Raw genomic sequence first — 20,246 nt, forward strand, 5'->3', positions numbered from 1 at the left:
GTCTCCGAAATACTTGTCTGAAAAAATGCTCCAAAAATTGAAAGAATGCAACTTTAAAACAAAGTTTTTAGAGAAACGGCAAGAAAAATAGTTTAGAAAACAAATTTACAATGAGTGAAGCACGCGCCGCATAACACGCAGCGCCTTCAAAAAAATCCGATCATTGTTCGTCCCACTGCTGCGGTGGGCAGCTTCTGACCAAAAGCTGACCAAGATCCGTCCAAAAGCCGAACCACCTCAACTTCCGGCCAGAAGTTACAAGCCGACAGCCGAGTAGATTGAAAACTTTGTATTCGCAAAATTTTTTGAAGATTCCTAGTTTTTCAATTATTGCCGACCCCTTTTTGGCTTGTTTTTGAACTAAAAACTTGAAAATTGAAAAAAATACAAAAAAAATCCAAAATTTTGAAAATAAAAAATTCGATTTCTAAATCTGAAAATCTGACAAAAAATTGAAATTTTAAGATAAATTGTTGGCGAAAAAAATCTAACCTTTATTTTTATTTTAATTTTAAAAATCTTTGGATTTTCGATTTTTTTTTAATTTTCGGAATTTCAATTTTTGAAATTTTCAAATTTTTTGAAATTTGAGATTAACTCAATTCCAAGAGAAAAGTGCTAACAGTTTCACAGTTGTCGAGAAAGTCAAGAAGGATGCTCACGAGTTTTTGGGACAAAAAAGCAAAGTGAGAATGAGAATGAGGAGGATTATTTTTTCGATTTCAAAATTTACTCTTTCTCCATATGGGATTTTATAGAATTTGCTCAATCTTGTGTTTTAGAATTTCAGAGAATTGGAATAAAGTGATATTTCCTGTTACAAAAAAAACTGAATTCAATTTAATCATTATTTATTATTAAAAAAATAGTTTTAATTACAATTGAGAGAATATAAATTCAAATTAATGGTGATAGTAGGTACATCCTTGGTTTTTGATTCCTGGGTAGACTGGAGAGTATTGGCATTCTGCAGGTGTTGGATAGTAGTAGACGGTGCAGTTGACTGGTGGATAGTTCTGTTCCATTGGCATCGCTTCCTGATGGGCTGGTACTTGTGGAGACGTCGACTGGCATGGCGATTCTGGTGCTGGAGAAGTCGAAGGGGATTGACTGAAAACTGGAGATTCCGGAGCAATCATACAATCAGCATCAGTGTCCTCTCTCTGCTGATCTTTCTTCTTTTGGCTGTTTGATTTGTATAAATCCTGAACATGGTTCATAAGTTTAACCATCCGACGGGAGTGTTCATCCAGCTCCATTTGCATTTCCTTGGTCCATTTTCCATAACGGGGGAAATATTTGAAGTCATAAGCAGCAGTAATAGAGGCCATAGTGACAGAATATAGAAAAGAAAAGAGCTGGTCAAGAGAGAACGGGTGAAAAATGACTGGAATGCGGACCCTTATATACTCCCAAAATAGGCTCCGCCCCTTGGGTATTTGTCATCACTGGCTATAAACTTTAAGACAGGATGATAATTAAGGTAGTTATTTACGGTATTCAGGTAAGAAAAATAGAATTTCAGAAAAATGTTAAACGATTTGGGTAATTTCTAAAGACGCCTGAAACTTCCCCATGTTTAAAAAACATCGAAACCTTATTTTTGGAAATTTAAACTTTTTTTCAAATTTTTCAAATTTTGCAACTTTGCGGTATAAATTTCGTATCTAAAAAAAAAATTAGGAATTTCCGGGGATACTGTCAATATAGCGTACTTCGGATGTAAATATTAAAATTTCATTTAATCTCCGAAATAATTATTATAAAAATAAACGTCATTGTGCTGAGATATCAACAATCGAAATACAGAGAAATAGTAGTTAAAATAGAAGTGCAAAGATATGAAAGTGATAAAAAATAGACAATTACCTCGAAAGTGATTAATAACATTAGAAGAAAAAAATGATAAAAATTAAGTTAGTTTTGTGGTTGATTATCAGGTTCTCCTTGGTTTTCTGGACCTTCTTCAACCCGACGTTCTGGCGGAATAAAGAATACATTTGGTACTGGTTGCTCTCCTGCTTGTGCTTTGTGTGGTCCTTCTGGTCCAACAACCTCTCTTTGCTCCTCTAGAGCAGGTCCTTCTACAACTGGAGCCTCTGGAGCAGCAACGGCTGGTCTTCGACCATCGAGAAGAATTTGTGGTTCATTTTCAGGATCTTCTTTGTTTTCTGGACCTTCCTCTTGACGTGGCTCTTCTGGATTCCGGTTTTCTGGACCTTCTTGATCCTCTTGACGTGGTTCATCTTGATTTTGTCGATGTTCAACACGGATAACTTGAATAAAGTCTGCTGGAACAGCATTCATTTCTGCTGCTTGTCTTTGCGCTCGTCTTTCCCATGCTTGAAACTGTTCAACAAACTCCTGATCCCCAAGTTGTTGAGGTGCGATGACCGGATTCCCCTGTGCTTCAGCCACTGGAAAGTCACGAATTGCTGGCGGCTCCAAAGCTTCCATTGCTTGGTGTTGCATTCGCATTTCTTCCCATCTCCTCCGACGGTTTCTTCTGGCGTTCTGAGGTTCCACTGCGGGCGGATTGGGCGGTTCTTCCACCGGATTGAATGGTACTTCCGGGATATTTGGTGGAAGCTCTCCGAGTCCTTGCAAGTGACGAATACGTTCATTTCGAGCAATTAAATATTCTAGGTCAATTAAATACTCCTGGAAGTCATGTATTTCATCTTCAATGTCTATTCGTTCCAACAAGTTGGGATAGGTAGCTCGGTGGAATCTCTCCAAATTGTTGAGTTCTCTGCGTTCTCTATTCTGTAAAACAGTATTTAGGATTCAAAAAAAATCACCAAATTTCTGAAATTTCATGTTCTTAACAAAGATTCTGAAACCTTACCAATCCATGCTGTAATCCGTCTAGGAATAACGCTTCCAGCGGCCCCAGTCCTCTTCCGAGTTCCGCATTTTCTGGCCTTTCAAGATCACGGACTGTCTGAAAATATTGTTTTTTACTGTCCTGACTGTATATTCTGAAATTATTTTAAGAACTTTTTTTTTTCAATTTAATATTTTGAATTACATAATAGACTGTGAGAATGTTTTGAAAATTAAATAAAAACTTACCGTTCTCAATTCCATAATTCGAGCTCTCAATTGAAGCTCCTGCGCGTCCTCGCCAACATTTAGCTGATTCATTTTGACTCTGAAAATAGAAAATAATAGGTTGGCAATTCACAATTTCAAAAACAAAATTTAATAATGGAATTTTTGTTTGTAGGTTTTTCTAAACTCAACTCCTGCCGCCCGAAATTTTCAACAATTTTCGGTAGATCAAAAACATTTTTTTCCGAAATTTCGAGTTTTCAAAATTTTGAATTTCAAAACTTCAGAATTTTCTAAGAGTCTTATTATCTCTGAGAATGGTATATTTTCAAAAGACTTTTTAAAAAAAGTAAAAAAAAAACCTCTTTCAGATTCCTATAGTCGTATGCAGATTTCTAGAAGCATCTATCGGCTTCTGGAGGCTACTATAAAACTTTTCAGGATTTCTAAGTACTGCTGGATACTTCTGGATACTTTATATCATCTTCGAAGGTTTCTGGCGGATTCCGAAAACTTGTTGAAATTTCAAAAAAAAAAACTGAAAGACTTCTGAAGCCTTAGATCGTAGTTTCCTATAGTTCTGTGGAGATTTCTGTGGACTTTTGTAGATTTCCGAAGACTTCTGAATACTTTGGAACACTTCTAAATGCTTATGGACACTTCTGAAATATTCTAAAAAGTTCTAAAGACGTCTGGAGACATCTAGTCTATCATCAATGATCATTCTGAATATTTCTATTATAGAATTTTGCGATTTTTTTGTTTGAAGCTTTAAAAAATCCAGTCAATCACTTTTTTTTTGTTAATTTTGCAATTTTAAGACTCTTTGATTTGTTAAGAATTTTTAGCTACCAGGTGTTTTAAAATTTGATAGTTTTGGTAATTCTGAAATTTTCAAGGGCTATTATTAAAATTCCAGTTTATCTCTGAAAAAAAAATAATTAGCAAGATGAACGTTATTGTGCTCAATTATCAACAATCGAAATACAGAAATAAACACAGAAATAGAAGTACAAAGACTCGAAAGTGATAAAAATAGACGATTAAATCGAATGAGATTAATAATATTCGAAGAGCAAAATGATAAAAATTAAGTTAGTTTTGTGGTTGATTTTCAGGGTCTTCTTGGTTTTCTGGACCTTCCTCTTGACGTTGCTCTTCTGGGTTCCGGTTTTCTGAACCTTCTTGATCCTCTTGACGTGGTTCATCTTGATTTTGTCGATTTTCAGCACGGATAACTTGAATAAAATTTTCTGGATCTTGATTTTCTCGATGTGCAGCAGCTTCTACTCGTCTTTGCCTTGCAAGAATTTGTTCAAGAAAATCCTGATGTGTCCCAAATTGTGGAAGTGCGATGTCCGGATTCCTTTGTGCTTCGGCCACTGGAAACTGACGAACGGCTGGCGGAGGCCGAGGCAGATGGAGCTGAGGGATTAGAGGGATTCCATCACGCTCCAAAGGTCCATTTTCTGGGTATTGAATTTGAATTTCTTCCCATCTTCTCCGACGGCTTTCTCCGACGATCCGAGGTTCCACTACAGGCGGATTGGGTGGTACTATCCGGACATCTGGTGGGAACTCTCCGAGTTGTTGCAAGCGAGGAGGAGCACGTTCATTTACATCAATTCCACGTTCAATGTCGTTTAAACGCTCCTGGACTTCATGATTGTTTTCTTGTATGTCTATTCGTTCCAACAGATTGGGATAGGTAGCTCGGTAGAGTCTCTCAGCATTATCGAGTTCTGTGCGTTGTCTTTGCTGAAAAAATGAATTTAGGATTCGGAAAACTAGAAATTTGAGAGTTAAAAATCAAAATATCATGTATCTAACAAAGTAGTAAAATCTTACCAACTCCTGGAACCCCACTTCGTAGAACACCGCTGCAATCGGTTCAAATCCCCTTGGGACAGCAGCGTTTTGTTGCATTTCCAGCTCAGGGATTCTCTGAAAATTTAAAAAAATTTTTGAAAGATAGTAAAATCGCATTCATTAGAAAATTCATTTTCAAAAATTAATTACCCTTCTCAATTCAATAATTTGAGCTCTCAATTCCAGCTCCTGCGCGTCCCTTTGCTGATTCATTTTGAATCTGAAAATGGAATAAATTTGGTTTCAAAATTAAAAAAATTTAGAAGAAAAGAGTGAAAAAAAATGCGAGATTTTGTTTGTTGATTTTTTTTCTGAATTCAACTTCTGGCGCCATTTTTTCAGTTTTCGGTAGATAAAAAATTTTTTTGATTTTTTAGGCTTCCAAAATGGCAATGATTGAATGTCGAAATTTAAGAACATCAGATTCTTTGAACGTTTTGAATTTCAGAATTTCCAGATGTGAGAAAGAAAAGTTTCAGAAACTGATTAAATTTTCACATTTCAGAGTTAAAATTCGAATTCTAAACATTTGTAGCTTGCTGAAATTTGTAAATCTTGAAACTTCTGAAATCCCAGTTTATCTGTCAAAAAATAATTTTTAAAATAAAAGGTGCTCAATTATCAACAATCGAAATACAGAAAAATAGTAGTTAAAATAGAAGTGCAAAGATATGAAAGTGATAAAAATAGACGATTACATCGAAACTAATTAATAATATTAGAAGAAAAAATTAAACAAATTAATTTAGTTTTGTGGTTGATTATCAGGTTCTCTTTGGTTTTCTGGACCTTCTTGATCCTCTTGACGGGGTTCATTTTGATTTTGGCGATGTTCAAAGAATCTTCGCGCTGCATTCTATTGTTCAATAAACTCCTGATCCCCAAGTCGTCGAGGTGCGATGTCCGGATTCCGCTGTGCTCCAGCCGCTGGAAACTGACGAATTGCTGGCGGAGGTCTATGGAGCCGAGGGAGTTGAGCATGATTCAAATGTCTCCCTGCTCGCGCTACTTCAATCGGATTGAGTAGTTCTTCCTGAATATCTGGTTGGTTTTCATGACCTTCCTCTTGACGTGGCTCTTCTGGATTTCGGTTTTCTGGGTCTTCTTGAGCCTCTTGACGTGGATCAACACGGATAACTTGAATCAAATTTTCCGGAGCAGCATTCATTTCTTCAAGAAACCATTCCATAAACTCCTGAGCCCCACGTTGTTGAGGTGCGATGTCCGGATTCCCTTGTGCTTCAGCCACTGGAAAATCGCGGATTGCTGGCGGAGGGATTCGACCGTTCTCCAAAGGTGGTACAGGTGGATTGGGCGGTACTTCCACAGGGTTGAATGCTACTTCATGAAGTTCTCGTAGGAGCTGCTCTCCGAATTGTTGCATTTGACGAGCACGTTCCATTACAGCATTTAAAAAGTCAGCGTCAATGAAATGCTCCTGGACCTCATGATTTTCTTCTTGTAAGTTTAATCGTTCCAACAGGTTGGGATAGGTATCTCGGTAGAATCTCTCGGCAGTGTCGAGTTCTCTGCGTTCTCTATTCTGTAAAACAACATTTAGACTTCAGAAAACTCAAAAATTGAGAAAAAGTTCGACTCAAAAATATCAAAAAATCCTTTCAAATTCCATGTTTTTAACAGAATTGTAAAACTTTACCAATTCCTCGAGTCCCACTGCGTAGAACATCGCCACCACGATCGGTTCAAGTTCCATCGGGAGTGCAGTTCTTTGTCGCCTTTCAAGACCACGGACTGTCTGAAAATTTATATAATTTCTTCAAAGATGGATATCTCATTCATTAGAAAATATATTTTTTAAAGATTAATTACCCTTCTCAATTCCATAATTCGAGCTCTCAATTCCAGCTCCTGCGCGTCCCCGCCACCATTTTCCTGATTCATTTTGACTCTAAAAATGATTTAAAAATTAGGTTTATTATTGAAATTAGGAGAAAATGGAAGACTGAAGGATTGTGTTTGTTGATTGATTAATTCAACTTCTCGCGCCCAAACGTTATAGATCAATTGGTAGATCAAAAAAAAAATTTTTTCAGAAATTCAGAGATCCCACTTGGGTTCAAGCGAGGGGGTCAGAAAGCGCGCCCCAGTTTTTTTTTNAAAAATTCTCAATTCGGTGGCGAACTTCGTTGGCTGAGTATCACAGTTTTAAACGATGAGCGAGAATGCGCGCGTTGCAACCCGTTGATTTTTAAGAAATAGATCATGATCTAGTTCAAACCCGCGTTCATTTTAAAATTATTAAATTTCTTCTGGCCTACGAGTTTGCTAGGGCGCTTTTTCTGACCCCCTCGCCTGAACCCAAGTGAGATCCACGGTCTCCCAGCGTGAAAATTTTTGGTTAAAAAATTTCAGAAAAAATGTCTCTGCGTCTCTTCATCTCTCACGCTATTTTATCTCTGTGCAATTTTTCACAGATTTAATTGGAAATTTTGGTGTATTGATCATTATGATCGGTTGGATACTGGCAGAGTCTTGCAGGGTACAAATTTCAGTACCAAATTCCCGAAAACTTTCGATTTTTGACACTTTTTCAAGATTTACAAGAAAATGAGGACCTGAATAAAAAATCGAAGACGGAGCGATTGTAGCAAAATTCTCTGCGGTATTGATGACGGCTTTATTTTTCTGACTACGTGAAAATCTGATAGAGCTATGTACGGTTGAGAAAAACCGGTTTTTATTTTGTTCATTGGTTCATAACGTTGCTCAAAATGCTCCAATTTTTATGGAGTGTTGTGCAGGTGATAGCTGAAGTCTTCAGTAATACAGAAAATGATCTTTTTCTCTATAAAAATTGCTCAAGTTCGTTATTTTCAGTGGTTTCCATTACTCTTGTGATTTAATTTATTTATTGAATTGATTGAAGGGCATATGCCACTAACACAATACAATATGATAAACTTCTATTAGCCAAAAAAAAAGAGTAAAAGAGAGAGGGCCGTGAAAAATTGAATTTGGCTAGAGTGCAGACGACGAGAGAACTTTTCCAACAAAAAAAACTTCACAGTCAAACAACTTCGTATTGACGCCGTCTGAAAACTTCTACGGTCAATTTTGCGAATTTCAAGTGTAATTATTAGAATTTCAGTTTATCTCTGAAAAATAATTATCCAAATAAACGTTATTGTGCTCAATTATCAACAATCAAAATACAGAAAAATAGTAGTTGAAATAGAAGTACAAAGACTCGAAAGTGTTAAAAATAGACGATTAAATCGGAAGAGATTGATAATATTCGATGAAAAAGTTAAGTTAGTTTCGTGGTTCATTTTCAGAATCTTCTTGGTTTTCTGGACCTTCCTCATTGACGTGGCTCTTCTGGTCTCCTGTTTTCTTGACCTTCTAGATCCTCTTGGCGTGGTTCATCTTGATTTCGTGGAAGTGGAACTCCGTCATCACCAACCCGTCGTTCTGGTGGAATAAAGAATACATTTGGATCTGGTTGCTCTCCGGGTTGTGCTTCGCGTTGTCCTTCTAGTCCAACAACCTCTCTTTGCTCCTCTGGAGCAGGTCTTTCTACAACTGGGGCTTCTGGAGCGGTAACTGCTGGCCTTCGGATAACAAGAAGAATTTGTGGTTGATTTTCAGGCACTGCTTGGTTTTCTGGGCCTTCCTCTTGACGTGGCTCTTCTGGATTTTGGTTTTCTGGGCCTTCTTGATCCTCTTGACGTGGTTCATCTTGATTTTGTCGATTTTCAGCACGGATAACTTGAATAAAATTTTCTGGATCTTGATTTTCTCGATGTGCAGCAGCTTCTACTCGTCTTTGCCTTACAAGAATTTGTTCTCGAACCAAAGGAGCAGCATTCATATTTTCTATTCGTCTTCGCGCTAGTCTTTCCAGTCTAATCAAATTTGGTGGAACAAGATTTATTTGTGCTGCTGCTCGTCTTTCCGCGTGTCTTTCCGCTTCAAGAAACCGTTCCCTAAACTCCTGATCCCCAAGTTGTTGAGGTGCGACGACCGGATTCCCTTGTGCTTCAGCCACTGGAAATTGACGAATTGCTAGCGGAGGCGGAGGGATTTGAACGTTCTCCAAAGGCGGAACTTCCACTAGATTGACTGGTACTTCCGGAATTTCTGGTGGAAGCTGTCCGCGTTGTTGCATGTAATGAAAAACTTCTATTACAGCATTTAAATGTTCTTCGTCCAATAAATCCTCCTGAACTTCATCATTTTCTTCTTGTAAGTTTAATCGTTCCAACAGGTTGGGATAGGTATCTCGGTAGAATCTCTCGGCAGTGTCGAGTTCTATGCGTTGTCTTTGCTGGAAAAAAATATTTAGGAGCCTGAAAATTTGACATTTGAGGTTGTCAATAGTATACTCAATACTCAAAAAAACCAACAACAAATTTCAAAATTTCGTTTCTAGCAAAATTGTAAAATCTTACAGATTCCTCGAATGCCATTTGGTAGAACAGCGCCACTACCATCGGTTCAAGGACCATTGGGAGTACAACTCTTCGTTGCCTTTCAAGACCACGGATTGTCTGAAAATTTATATAATTTCTTGAAAGATGGAAACCTCGTTTATTAGAAAAAATATTTTTAAAAAATCAATTACCCTTCTCAGATCCATAATTCGAGCCCTCAATTCCAGCTCCAGCGCGTCCTCACCACCATTTTCTTGGCTCATTTTGAATCTGAAAATGGAAAAATATAAGTTGGCAATTCAAATTTTAGAAGAAAGCAAAAATGAAAAAAAATGGAAGATTTGGTTTGTTGATTTTTTTAAATTCAATTACTGCCGCCCAGATTTTTTTTCAAATTTTTAGGTAGATCAAAAAAAATATTTTTAGATTTTTAGACTTAAGAATTGTCAATGATTGAATTTCAAAATTTCAAAATTCTCTGGAAGCACTTAATCCGTTCAGAACATCAGATTTTTTGAGCGTTTTGAATTTCAGAAATTTCTAAATGTGAGAAAAAAAAATTTTCAGAAACTAATGAGATTTAAAAACATCAGAGGTGAAATTTTTTAAATTCCAGATTATCTTTCAAAAAACTGCAAAATCTGAAAATTAAATGTTTTATTATTTAAAAATATTATATAATCGAAATGCAGAAATAAAGGCAAATATAGAAGTACAAGGATACGAAAGAGATTGAAATAGACGATTACAGCAGAAGTGATGAATAGTGTTAGAATGAAAAAATGATAAAAGTTAAGTTAGTTTCGTGGTTCATTTTCAGAATCTTTTTGGTTTTCTGGACCTTCCTCATTGACGTGGCTCTTCTGGTCTCCTGTTTTCTTGACCTTCTAGATCCTCTTGGCGTGGTTCATCTTGATTTCGTGGAAGTGGAACTCCGTCATCACCAACCCGTCGTTCTGGTGGAATAAAGAATACATTTGGATCTGGTTGCTCTCCGGGTTGTGCTTCCCGTTGTCCTTCTAGTCCAACAACCTCTCTTTGCTCCTCTGGAGCAGGTCTTTCTACAACTGGGGCTTCTGGAGCGGTAACTGCTGGCCTTCGGATAACAAGAAGAATTTGTGGTTGATTATCAGGATCTTCTTGGTTTTCTGGACCTTCCTCTTGACGTTGCTCTTCTGGATTTCGGTTTTCTGGACGTTCTTGATCCTCTGGACGTGGTTCATCTAGATTCAGTCAATGTCGAAAACCGACGACTTCAACCCTTACCAATCCATGCTGTAAACCTTACCAATCCATGCTGTAATCCGTCTAGAAATAAAAGATGGAAGCATCGGTCTAAGTCCCCTTCCGATTTCAGAATTTTCTGGCCAAGAGCACGGATTGCCTGAAGAGCACGGATTGTCTGAAAGTTTTGCTTTTTTTGACTATCCCGACTGTATATTTTGAAATTATTTTGAGAAAACAATTGTTTTATTTAATTTTTTTAAATTACAGAATAGACTGCGAGAAGTTTTTGAAAAATTTAAAAAAAAATTAATTACCCTTCTCATTGTCAGTTCCATAATTCGAGCTCTCAACCGAAGCTCCTGCGCGTCCCGCCAACATTTTGCTGATTCATTTTGGCTCTGAAAATGGGTAAATATAGGTTTACATTTCAAATTTTAAAGGAAAAAAAAATTAAAAATGGAAAATTTTGTTTGTTGATTTTTTATTCAACTTCCTGCGCTCAAAAGTTATTTTTTGAAATTTTGGTAGATCAAAAAATATTTTTTTCAGAAATTTCGAATTTCACAGTTTTCAAGTTCAAAAAAAGGATTTGAAAGTCAAAAAAAAAGGATTTGAAAAAAAATAGACTTCTGGATACTACTAGAAACTTCTGGAAGTTTCAAGAAACTTTCAAAAACTTCTGAAGCCTCCTTCAGATTCCTATAGTCATACGGAGATTTCTAGAAGCATCCATGGGCTTCTGAAGACTGCTGGATACTTCTGGATACTCAATACAAATTCCAAAGGCTTCTGGAGAATTCCAAATTTCTTTGGAACTTCAAAAAAAATTTGAAAGACTTCTGAATCCTTTTATACATTCTCATAGTCTTGTGGAGATTTCTGTGAACTTCTGAAGCCTTCTAAAGCCTTCTGGATACTTCTAGATAACTTTAAAGACGTCTGACGACTTCTGAAGGTTTTTGGATATTTCTGTAAATTTCAGGATAATTCTGAAGAAGACTTCTAGAGACCTCTAAAATTAAAATTTTCTAAAATATCTGTAAAAGCTAAAACAAAACTTTATAAATGCATTCCATATTTATTGAAAATCAGCAAAAAAAAGCAGGAGGAGATCACACAAATACAATACCCAATTAATTATTTTGTGCTGGTGGTTGTGGCGGTGGTGGCTGGGCTCGTTGAGCAGCATTCAACTCTCGAAGTCCTGGAATCTGTTGACCTAGTTGATGGATCATCGCATTCAGAGCCGGAACCATTTGAGCCAGAGGTTGTGCCAATTGATCGACTCTTTGACGAAGCTGGTCCAGATCGCGAGCCGGACGAGCCGCTGGAAGAATTCCTTGCCTTTGAAGAGCCCGTGATCTCTCCTCAAGAGAAATCTCATAGTCCAGGTCCTCAATCATCTGTAGAAGCTCCTCGAGATCCCTCGCCACTTGTTCTCTCTCATTCAAAGGAGCTCTGGGGAGTGGTGGAAACATTGGCAAACCGGGCCATGGGGGAAGGTTCTGAACCAAGTTCAGGTGGTCTTGTTGGACTTGGAGTCTTTGGTTGAGCAGTTGCTGAAAAAAAAATAAAATTTTGATTTGGGACATTTCCTAGAAAGATTGTAGAGCGGTTTTTAACTCTAAAATAGAGAAAAAAAAAGAAAAACCACAAGAAGTATCGAACCCTTGACCTTGCGCATAGTACCACTCACCACATCCCCAACACCATCCGGCGAACAACGTCAAGGTATTAGGAAGGCAGTTAGGTGTTCGGCGCTTTCTCAAATTTTCTCAAGTTCTGAATTTTTCAAAAAACAAAAACTCACCAAATTCTCATTCAGTCCTCTTTCTTGCTCATTGAGACGTGCCAAGTTTTGTCGATGTCGTTCGACTACCTAAAAGAATAAAATTTTGAAAATATATGTTTTATTTAAAAACTTCGAATTAAATAAAAGATTTTTAAATGAAAAAATTCAATTTTCAAAAAATAGACTCACTCTTTCCAGCTCATCATTTTGCTGCTGTATGCGGCGGAGCTCCTCATTTTGGCCTTCTAAATTGTCCTGAGCCATTGGAGTCTGAAAAATGTTTTTTGAAAGTTAGAAAATTGAAAAAAAAGCGAGGAAATGATGGGAAAACGATATTTTTCAATTGAGAATTCCTCGATTTGAAAATGGAAAAAATTTTGCCAAAAATTCGCCAAAAACCCGAGAAAAAACTTTGAAAATTGAAAGAAAAAATTGTTCGATAGGGCGCATTTGCATTGAAAAAAAATTTTCAGCAATAAGAATCCTTCTAAAATCGTATTTTTCGTTTAAAAAATTTATTTTTTTAATTTTCGGCAAACAAAACAAAAATTTCCGATGCTAATACAACGAAAATCAATATACAGGATCAGCGGTTGTGCGTTGGCAGGAAAGCGAGAAAGACAGAGAAAAGAGGAGACGCAGGCAGTGAGAGGAGAAAAATGAAACAAGAAGAAGAAGAGGAAGACAGAAAGAAACAACGGGGAAAAGACAAACGACACATAGAAAATAAGAATCGGAAAATTGGAAAGTTGAGAATTCTGAAAATCTGAAAGCTTAAAAATCCTGAGACCAAAAAAAATTGCAACATAAAAGTCTTTTACGAAAATAACTTATTTATTCGGAAAAAAAAAGAAAAGTTTGAAAAATTAGACAAATGGAAGAAGAGAGATCAATAAGGAATGATGAAATGAGATTTTTTGGGAAGCGGAACACTTGAAATTATGAGTTTTGAGAAAGGTGAACTTTTGAACTGTCAACTTTGAGCTCAATTATCTCAATTCCTACACAAGATATCAAAAATGTGTCAACTGACAAAATACTTCTGATATTATGATAAACAAGTTTCCAGTTGACACGTTTTTGACATCTCTCACAGGAACCAAGATAAATGATTTTCATAGTTTACAATGTGGGGCTCTTGTAATACAGGTTTTACAGTATGAATTTTGATATAGTTTGAGAAATGAAGCTGAACATGATTGATTTTGAAATCCTTGGATAATTAATTCGTCTGAAAATTTGGTTACTTGAAAAAATGGGACGTTTTGGAATAGAAGAAAGAGTGATGGGAATAGCTAGAAAAAAGAAAGAATTTCAGATGAAAACCGTCTACTTTGAACCCATTTATCTCATTTCCTGTGAAATATATAAAAAACGATCAATTGATACAATTTTTATCATAATATCACCAATATTTTATCAGTTGACCGCTTTTTGATTTCTTTCACAGGAAATGAGATAAATGGGTTCAAAGGTGACAATGTGGGGTTTGAAATAGAAGAGTTATGGAAATGGTCATAACAAAATATGAGTTTCAGGAAAAAAGACAAAAAGATTGAAGTTCGAAAAAAATCAATAAATTCGCTTATTCCTGCGGCGGATTCGGTGGTGGCTGCTCATTGGCTTCTCTTTCTCGATTCTCCTCATCAAGCTGCCGTCGAAGTTCATCGATTCTAAGCTGCATCACTAGTTCCCTGGCTTCACGTTCTTCTTGTCGCATTCCCGCATTGCGCATTATGATTTGAAACATCTCATCCAGATCTTCATCTCCTCTCAAAAGTCCAAAATCGTGTGGATGAGGAGGAGGAGGTATACCTCGAAGTGGACCGCCTATAGCATGGAATTCTTCTTGTCTTGCATCAAGCTCATTTCTCAGAAAATCCAGTCTCTCCATGAGATCTTCATTTCTCGGCCCTGCCACATTTTGTCCATTATTACCTTCGACCTGTCTTCTCTCCAGCTCTCTTCTTCTCTCTTCTAGAGAAATCACGTAGTCGAGATCTTCAATCATTTCAAGAAGTTGCTGCAATTCCATTCGTACCACCAGATTCTCGACCTCTCGTTGTTGTTGACGCTGAAAATTCAGTTTTTTTCGTTTTCAAAGTAAAAAATGTACCTTAAAACCTGTTATTGAAACGCACCTAACTTTCAATATTGAACCAATTTTTCTTGGTTCCTGTCAAAGATATAAAAAAGTTGTCAACTTGTTAATTGTTCATCATAATATCATTTTATCAGTTGACACATTTTTGATATCTTGCATAGGAGTTGAGATAATTGAGCTCAACCTCGACAATGTAGGGCCTATTCTATTACAGGTATTACGGTAGGCAACTTCTACCAAAGCTGGACAATTTTGGTTTCTAAAAACTTTAATTTGAGATTTTGGTAGTGACATCCCAAAAATAAAAAATTTACAGAAGTTAAAAACTGAAAAAAAAAGAATGTGAATAATGAAATTGGATAATTTTTTTTAAAGTTTATATTTTTATATTTTCTGGAATTTCTAAATTTTTCGGATTTTTCAAAACTTTCGAAGTTTCAATTTTTCGGAAGATCTGAACTTTTGGAACTTAAAGATTTTCGAATGTTCCCAGTTTTTTTCGAAATTTTGAAACTTCTTTGGAATCCTGGTTTTTTAGTATTTCCTAAACTTTTGAAACTTCTGATTTTTTAAGAATTTTAGGATTTTTTGGATTTTCAAAGTTTTTCGAAATCCTGAGTTTTTGGAATTCCTTATTGTTCTGATTTTTTTTTTCGGATATTTCAAAGAATTTTCGAATTTAGGATATATTTTTTTTAATTTTTGAATCTAATTATCAGGTTCAACAACCTTCTCTTTTACCGATATCCTGATTATCAAATTTCAAAATTCCTCAGATTTTTTTATACCAAGTTCTCCATTTTTTCCGTTTTCTGGAACAGCTTTGGGGTTTATCTCAAATTTTGGACAATTTTTTTTTCCAAAAAAAAACCCACCCCCGGATTAAATGCTGCTATGTCGCGATCCTCTTGTTGCCTCTGAAAAAAATAAATTTTTGTAGAATTTCCATTCAAAAATACTAGAACTCACTAGTTCCGCCAACCTTTGTTGAGCCTCTACGATCCTATCGGCATTGTTCATTTTGAATCTGAAAATTTCCAGAATTCGAAATTTTAATGTCGATTTTTAGAAAATATTGAACAAAAAAAACCGAAAAAGAAGGGCAAAACAGGCTCCGAAACTATCCATAAATTAGTTCCAAGCAGTTCTTCTATCAAAATTCCTTGGTTTCAATGCATATTAAAACGAAAAAGTGCATTTTTCTTTGAAATATGGCGATAGATGCAGACCCCAAAAGATTTGCAACGAGAGAAGACAAGAAGAGAAGAGACGCAGAGAGAGAAACAAGAATTTCGAGTAGAAGAAGAAGACGAAGCACCGAGAAGAAAAACTGGAAGGAGGGAGGAAGAAGTAAGTGAGAGTAACGTGGCATGAGCAATGTCCTTTTTTGACGGAAAACATTGGGGGGAGGGGAGATTATGGAGGTGATGTGAGGAATTTTGGAGCTTTTTTTCCAGTTTGTTAACTTTGAGCCAATTTAACTTGGTTCCTATCAAAGATTACAAAAATTGATCAACTGACAAAATGTTTGTGATGTTATGATAAACATATAACTAGTTGACAGTTTTTGGATATCATTAACAGGGAATGAGATATATGGGCTCAAAGTGGATGGACATCGTTTAGTAATGTCACAGAAAGAACCGCTTAGCTCAAAAGGTAGTGGCGAGACTTATAATCTTCTGTCAGATATTAAAATTTATCGAAAGCTTACATTAGCAATATTTTTCAGGCATTAATGACGTTTACGGACTTCAATTTGAAGTTTTCGAAAAAATTTTGAAACAAATATTCTGATTGTGGGTCCTTTTTAATTACAAATTCCAAAATTTTTGATCTACCGAAATTTTTTCAAAAAACTCTTGGCGCAAGAATTTGAAGAGGGGAAAAAACGAACAAAGTCATCCATGTTTTCGTTTTGTTTCTAAATTTTTAAAAATTGTCAACGTATTTTTCCATTTTCAGAGTCAAAATGAATCAGCGAAATGTTGGCGAGGACGCGCAGGAGCTTCGATTGAGAGATCGAATTATGCAATTGAGACAGGTAAATTAAACTTCTGCCTTCCAAAAAAACCTTAATATTTTCAGTCAATCCGTACACTGGAACTCGAACGGCAGCGAATTATTGAAGATGTGAGGGGTGCGGAACCGCAGGATGTGGAGGTGTTGGACAAAGTCAGAGGAGTGATGGAACATACATTGGTAAGTTTCAGATTTGTTTTCGAAATTTGGAACTCTGAAACTTTTCTCCGAATCCTAAATTTTGTTTTCCAGGAATTGGAACGCGTAGACCTCAACAATTTGGAGAGAAACCATCGAGCTACCTATCCCAACCTGTTGTTGGAACGAATCGACTTACAAGAATAAATGAATAAGCTCCAGGAGCATGTAATTCAGCTTGAATGGTCAATTGCTCGAAATGAACGTATTCGTCACTTGCAACAGTTCGGAGACCTTCCACCAGATCTCCCGGAAATACCACTCAATCCGGTAAATTCGATTGTCAGAGATAATCGGTTTCCTCGGCTGCTCCGTCAGCTCCTCCGTCCTCCAAACGCCGTACGTCCACCAGGTCGCTTGATCCCTGGATACCAAGAAGGTCCGGCTCCTCGATTTGATGTATGGGCTCCACGATTTATTCCAGAGCTTCGTGAAGGTCCGAGACCAGTCGTTGCTGCTCCAGAGGCTCCAGTTGTAGGGGACCAAGGAAGGGTTGTAGGACCAGAAGGACCACGTGAAGTACAACCAGAAGAGGATCCAGAAGATTGGATTGAAGTTGTCGGTGGCCCACATCCACAGAACTAAGATGGAGATGGACCACGTCAAGAAGAAGGTCCAGAAAATCAAGAAGATCCTGAAAATCAACCACAAAACAAATTCAATTTGTTCTTCAAATATTATCAATCTTCTTCGATGTAATCGTCTATTGTTTCCATAATTTCTTATCTGTTTTTTTCTGTACTATGGCTGTATGAAACATAAATATTGAAATTTTCCTAATATTAGTTCTCAAATTAATGAAATTTCCGAAGCTTTGTTTAATAGTTTTTACAAAAGAATAAGATGTCCTTCTTTTACTTCATTTGGCAGTCCTTTCCGATTCCAGTATCTTATTAGCCAACCTATTATTTCGTTTCCTGACAAAACCTAGAAATGATGACGAAGAAAGATACTGTAGAAGGAACTGTAGGCATGTATTCGATTAGAGATATTGACCGCACTGTGTATGCCAAAATATTCTTAAAAGGGACCGGCAAGTCAGGAGGAAAAACAAAGGACACCGACGTGTAAAACGGATAATAAAAGTATACGGTACAATGAACAGACGCCTTACTTGTTATTAGTTCCAAGAGAGGTGATAACTCACACTTTAGAACTTCGGAAACCTTGAATGAGACATTCAGAAGGAAGACTAAAGTAGCAAAAATGGGATTTCTAGGATGATGGAACCTTTGGGTTAGTGTTTCAAAGGGTGAGAGGAAAAGACATAACGTAAAACCTGTATTAGAAGAGTCCCTTCGAAACCTAAGCAAACTATGGGACCTCAACAGCAGTACAACCAATTTCTGATGACTGGAGGTCAATACTACTAATTTTTCGAAATTACCGTAATATCATTAACGCTCATTTTTCGTTTCCACCCAATTCTGACCAGTCTCTCCCTCTTTCTACCGGGTTCATTTCTTTTGTTTCCAATCTCATTCACTTGCTCTTTTTGTTTTATTAGTTTCTATCTCTCTCCTTCTCTATTTTACCTCTTCGGTTTGTATAGATCTTTTTTTAATAACAATAAATAATCATAAAATTCAAGTACACTTCTCCACATAATCTCTGTTCCACCCTGTAGATTCATAGACTTTTTCTCATGAAATGAATACAATTTCTGTGGTACTCCATTTGTCTCCTTTATATTAATTCATTGAAAGTCTAAAGGATGACAATAAAAGTTGTATTATTACCAAGATTGCTCATCTGATACAATAAACAGTATACCCTACTCTAATTGTCATCCCTTCCAAAAATTTACAGCCAGTGGTGACATATCCCAAGGGGGCGGGCTTATTTTTTGGGAGTATATAAGTGTCCGCATTCCGGTCATTTTCCATCCGTTCTCTCTTTTAGTCTGTACAAGTATGCTGTCGCCATGACCTTTTCCACTATTACTGCTGCCTATGACTTCAAATATTTCCCCCGCTATGGAAAATGGACTAAGGAACTGCAAATGGAGTTGGAAAACGATGATGAATGTGAAATATACATTCTGAGGCCGTATGCAAGAAGGATTTTCCAGAAAACCGTTTTCTTTGGAAAATGTTTTCCTTGGAAAACGCATTTTCCGGAAAATGCCGTTTTCCGTATGCAAGAAGCGGAAAACGAAATGGAAAACATTTTCCGGTAAATGATCGTTTTCCAGCCTCTATTTTCCGGAAAATGTTGGCGTATTTCCGGTGTCGGGATATACGTCAGTGATATTGTTAGCCCGAAAATTGATAATTTCGATTTTTCACCAAGTTAAACCTATCAATACATAATACAATGTTCGGAAGACTGATAAAAGTGACAATTATGAATATTGGTGGAAATTTCTTTTCAGTGGAATGTTTTCAGGAGATTCCGCTTTTTTTCTATCTAAATCTGACCCTGTCATCATCATAATTGAGTGAAAATTGTACAATAGGGGTTAATTTATGATTTTTGGAGCTAGTAGGAATTGATATTTCATCATTCAACTCGGCAGATGATCGTTTCAGAGTGAAAAGGGAAATACAATGGAACCATGAGCTGGAAAATGACTCCTCAAAAAGTTGCATAACTCATGAGTTATAGTTCACTATAGGAAAAATTGATCAAACTTTACATTGCCCTAATAAACACATCCACCAGTCTCTAAGGGCTTCCGGGGGAAGCTTAGCATTCCAATCAATATCCATTTCCCACATTTTCTGGATGAGCCGCTTAAGGGACACAGAAATGGGGGACACCAGTCCAAGTGGATCGAAGGTCTCGGCGAACTTCGAAGCGACTTGTCGCTTGGTTGGATGATCAATGTTCATCTGGGCAATCTTGATATTGAGAGTATCATTCACACTTTCCCAGAGGTATCCTAGTAGCTCGATAATGTCGTTTTTTGCTTTCACTTCTGGTGGTAACGAATTCATGATCTTGACGTCATTAACGATGAACTCTCGAAAATTCATTTTCATCTCGGAAAAAATCTTGCGAGAGCTGTCAATGATCTGAGGAATCTCGTCACGGTCATTAGTGGTAAAAAGACAGTTATCTACGTAAATGTTGTCCTTAATCATCTGATTGAGGCTGTCAGGATGACTATCAAGACAGTAATAGATGTATGCGGCCAACAAGAACGAGCTAGAGGAAACTCCGAACGGGATTCGGGTGAAGCGGTATACCTGGAGGTTGGAAGAGGTCACTGGTTGAGAGGGCTCTTTTAACCACAGGAACATGATCGTGTTTCGGGACTCCTCTTGGAGTCTGATCTGGTGGAAGGCCTTCTCGATGTCCGCCACGATGACGTATCGAGAGAAGCGCATGCGCACCAAGATTCCGAAAATCTTGTTGATCATGTTCGTTCCTGCATGGAGGCAGTCATTAAGGGACAGCTGGCCGGAGGCGTGGCTGGAAGCGTCAAGGACGATTCGGACTTTGGTAGTTTCAGAGTCCTCCTTAAAAACAGCTCTATGAGGAATATAGTACTGTGGACCAGTGGTTTCCAACATCTCAGGGGTCACCTTCTCGATGTACCCAGCTAGTAATTGATCATCGATGATCTTAGCATACTGAGGAA

At 37.1% G+C, this 20,246-nt stretch overlaps 8 protein-coding genes across 8 annotated transcripts; 1 reads left to right on the forward strand and 7 right to left on the reverse strand.

Moving 5' to 3' along the window:
- Positions 1 to 902: 902 nt before the first annotated feature.
- CBG17793 lies at positions 903 to 1,331 on the reverse strand (the record flags this gene model as incomplete). Its single annotated transcript, XM_002631805.1, has 1 exon — positions 903 to 1,331. One exon carries the CDS (start codon positions 1,329 to 1,331, stop codon positions 903 to 905), a length of 429 nt encoding a protein of 142 aa, XP_002631851.1.
- A 586-nt stretch (positions 1,332 to 1,917) lies between these two features.
- On the reverse strand, positions 1,918 to 3,147 carry CBG17792 (the record flags this gene model as incomplete). Its single annotated transcript, XM_002631804.1, has 3 exons — positions 1,918 to 2,766; positions 2,849 to 2,944; positions 3,076 to 3,147. 3 exons carry the CDS (start codon positions 3,145 to 3,147, stop codon positions 1,918 to 1,920), a joined length of 1,017 nt encoding a protein of 338 aa, XP_002631850.1.
- A 1,002-nt stretch (positions 3,148 to 4,149) lies between these two features.
- CBG17791 lies at positions 4,150 to 6,825 on the reverse strand (the record flags this gene model as incomplete). The annotated part of the gene is made up of 6 exons (XM_002631803.1): positions 4,150 to 4,812; positions 4,903 to 4,998; positions 5,074 to 5,143; positions 5,796 to 6,466; positions 6,581 to 6,679; positions 6,754 to 6,825. The coding sequence occupies 6 exons, from the start codon at positions 6,823 to 6,825 to the stop codon at positions 4,150 to 4,152; spliced, it is 1,671 nt and encodes a 556-aa protein (XP_002631849.1).
- Positions 6,826 to 8,245: 1,420 nt separating this feature from the next.
- CBG17790 lies at positions 8,246 to 9,580 on the reverse strand (the record flags this gene model as incomplete). The annotated part of the gene is made up of 3 exons (XM_002631802.1): positions 8,246 to 9,211; positions 9,336 to 9,434; positions 9,509 to 9,580. The coding sequence occupies 3 exons, from the start codon at positions 9,578 to 9,580 to the stop codon at positions 8,246 to 8,248; spliced, it is 1,137 nt and encodes a 378-aa protein (XP_002631848.1).
- A 583-nt stretch (positions 9,581 to 10,163) lies between these two features.
- CBG17789 lies at positions 10,164 to 10,935 on the reverse strand (the record flags this gene model as incomplete). The annotated part of the gene is made up of 3 exons (XM_045242874.1): positions 10,164 to 10,525; positions 10,584 to 10,719; positions 10,921 to 10,935. The coding sequence occupies 3 exons, from the start codon at positions 10,933 to 10,935 to the stop codon at positions 10,164 to 10,166; spliced, it is 513 nt and encodes a 170-aa protein (XP_045096305.1).
- A 742-nt stretch (positions 10,936 to 11,677) lies between these two features.
- On the reverse strand, positions 11,678 to 12,600 carry CBG25697 (the record flags this gene model as incomplete). Its single annotated transcript, XM_045242875.1, has 2 exons — positions 11,678 to 12,103; positions 12,526 to 12,600. 2 exons carry the CDS (start codon positions 12,598 to 12,600, stop codon positions 11,678 to 11,680), a joined length of 501 nt encoding a protein of 166 aa, XP_045100042.1.
- Positions 12,601 to 13,921: 1,321 nt separating this feature from the next.
- Positions 13,922 to 15,460, reverse strand: CBG25696 (the record flags this gene model as incomplete). Its single annotated transcript, XM_045242876.1, has 3 exons — positions 13,922 to 14,410; positions 15,316 to 15,357; positions 15,410 to 15,460. The coding sequence occupies 3 exons, from the start codon at positions 15,458 to 15,460 to the stop codon at positions 13,922 to 13,924; spliced, it is 582 nt and encodes a 193-aa protein (XP_045100041.1).
- A 952-nt stretch (positions 15,461 to 16,412) lies between these two features.
- CBG17786 lies at positions 16,413 to 17,245 on the forward strand (the record flags this gene model as incomplete). The annotated part of the gene is made up of 3 exons (XM_045242877.1): positions 16,413 to 16,484; positions 16,529 to 16,642; positions 16,838 to 17,245. 3 exons carry the CDS (start codon positions 16,413 to 16,415, stop codon positions 17,243 to 17,245), a joined length of 594 nt encoding a protein of 197 aa, XP_045096304.1.
- Positions 17,246 to 20,246: the final 3,001 nt, after the last annotated feature.

Source organism: Caenorhabditis briggsae, assembly GCF_000004555.2.
Source record: "Caenorhabditis briggsae complete genome, chrII, whole genome shotgun sequence".
Classification (NCBI taxonomy): Eukaryota; Metazoa; Nematoda; class Chromadorea; order Rhabditida; family Rhabditidae; genus Caenorhabditis; species Caenorhabditis briggsae.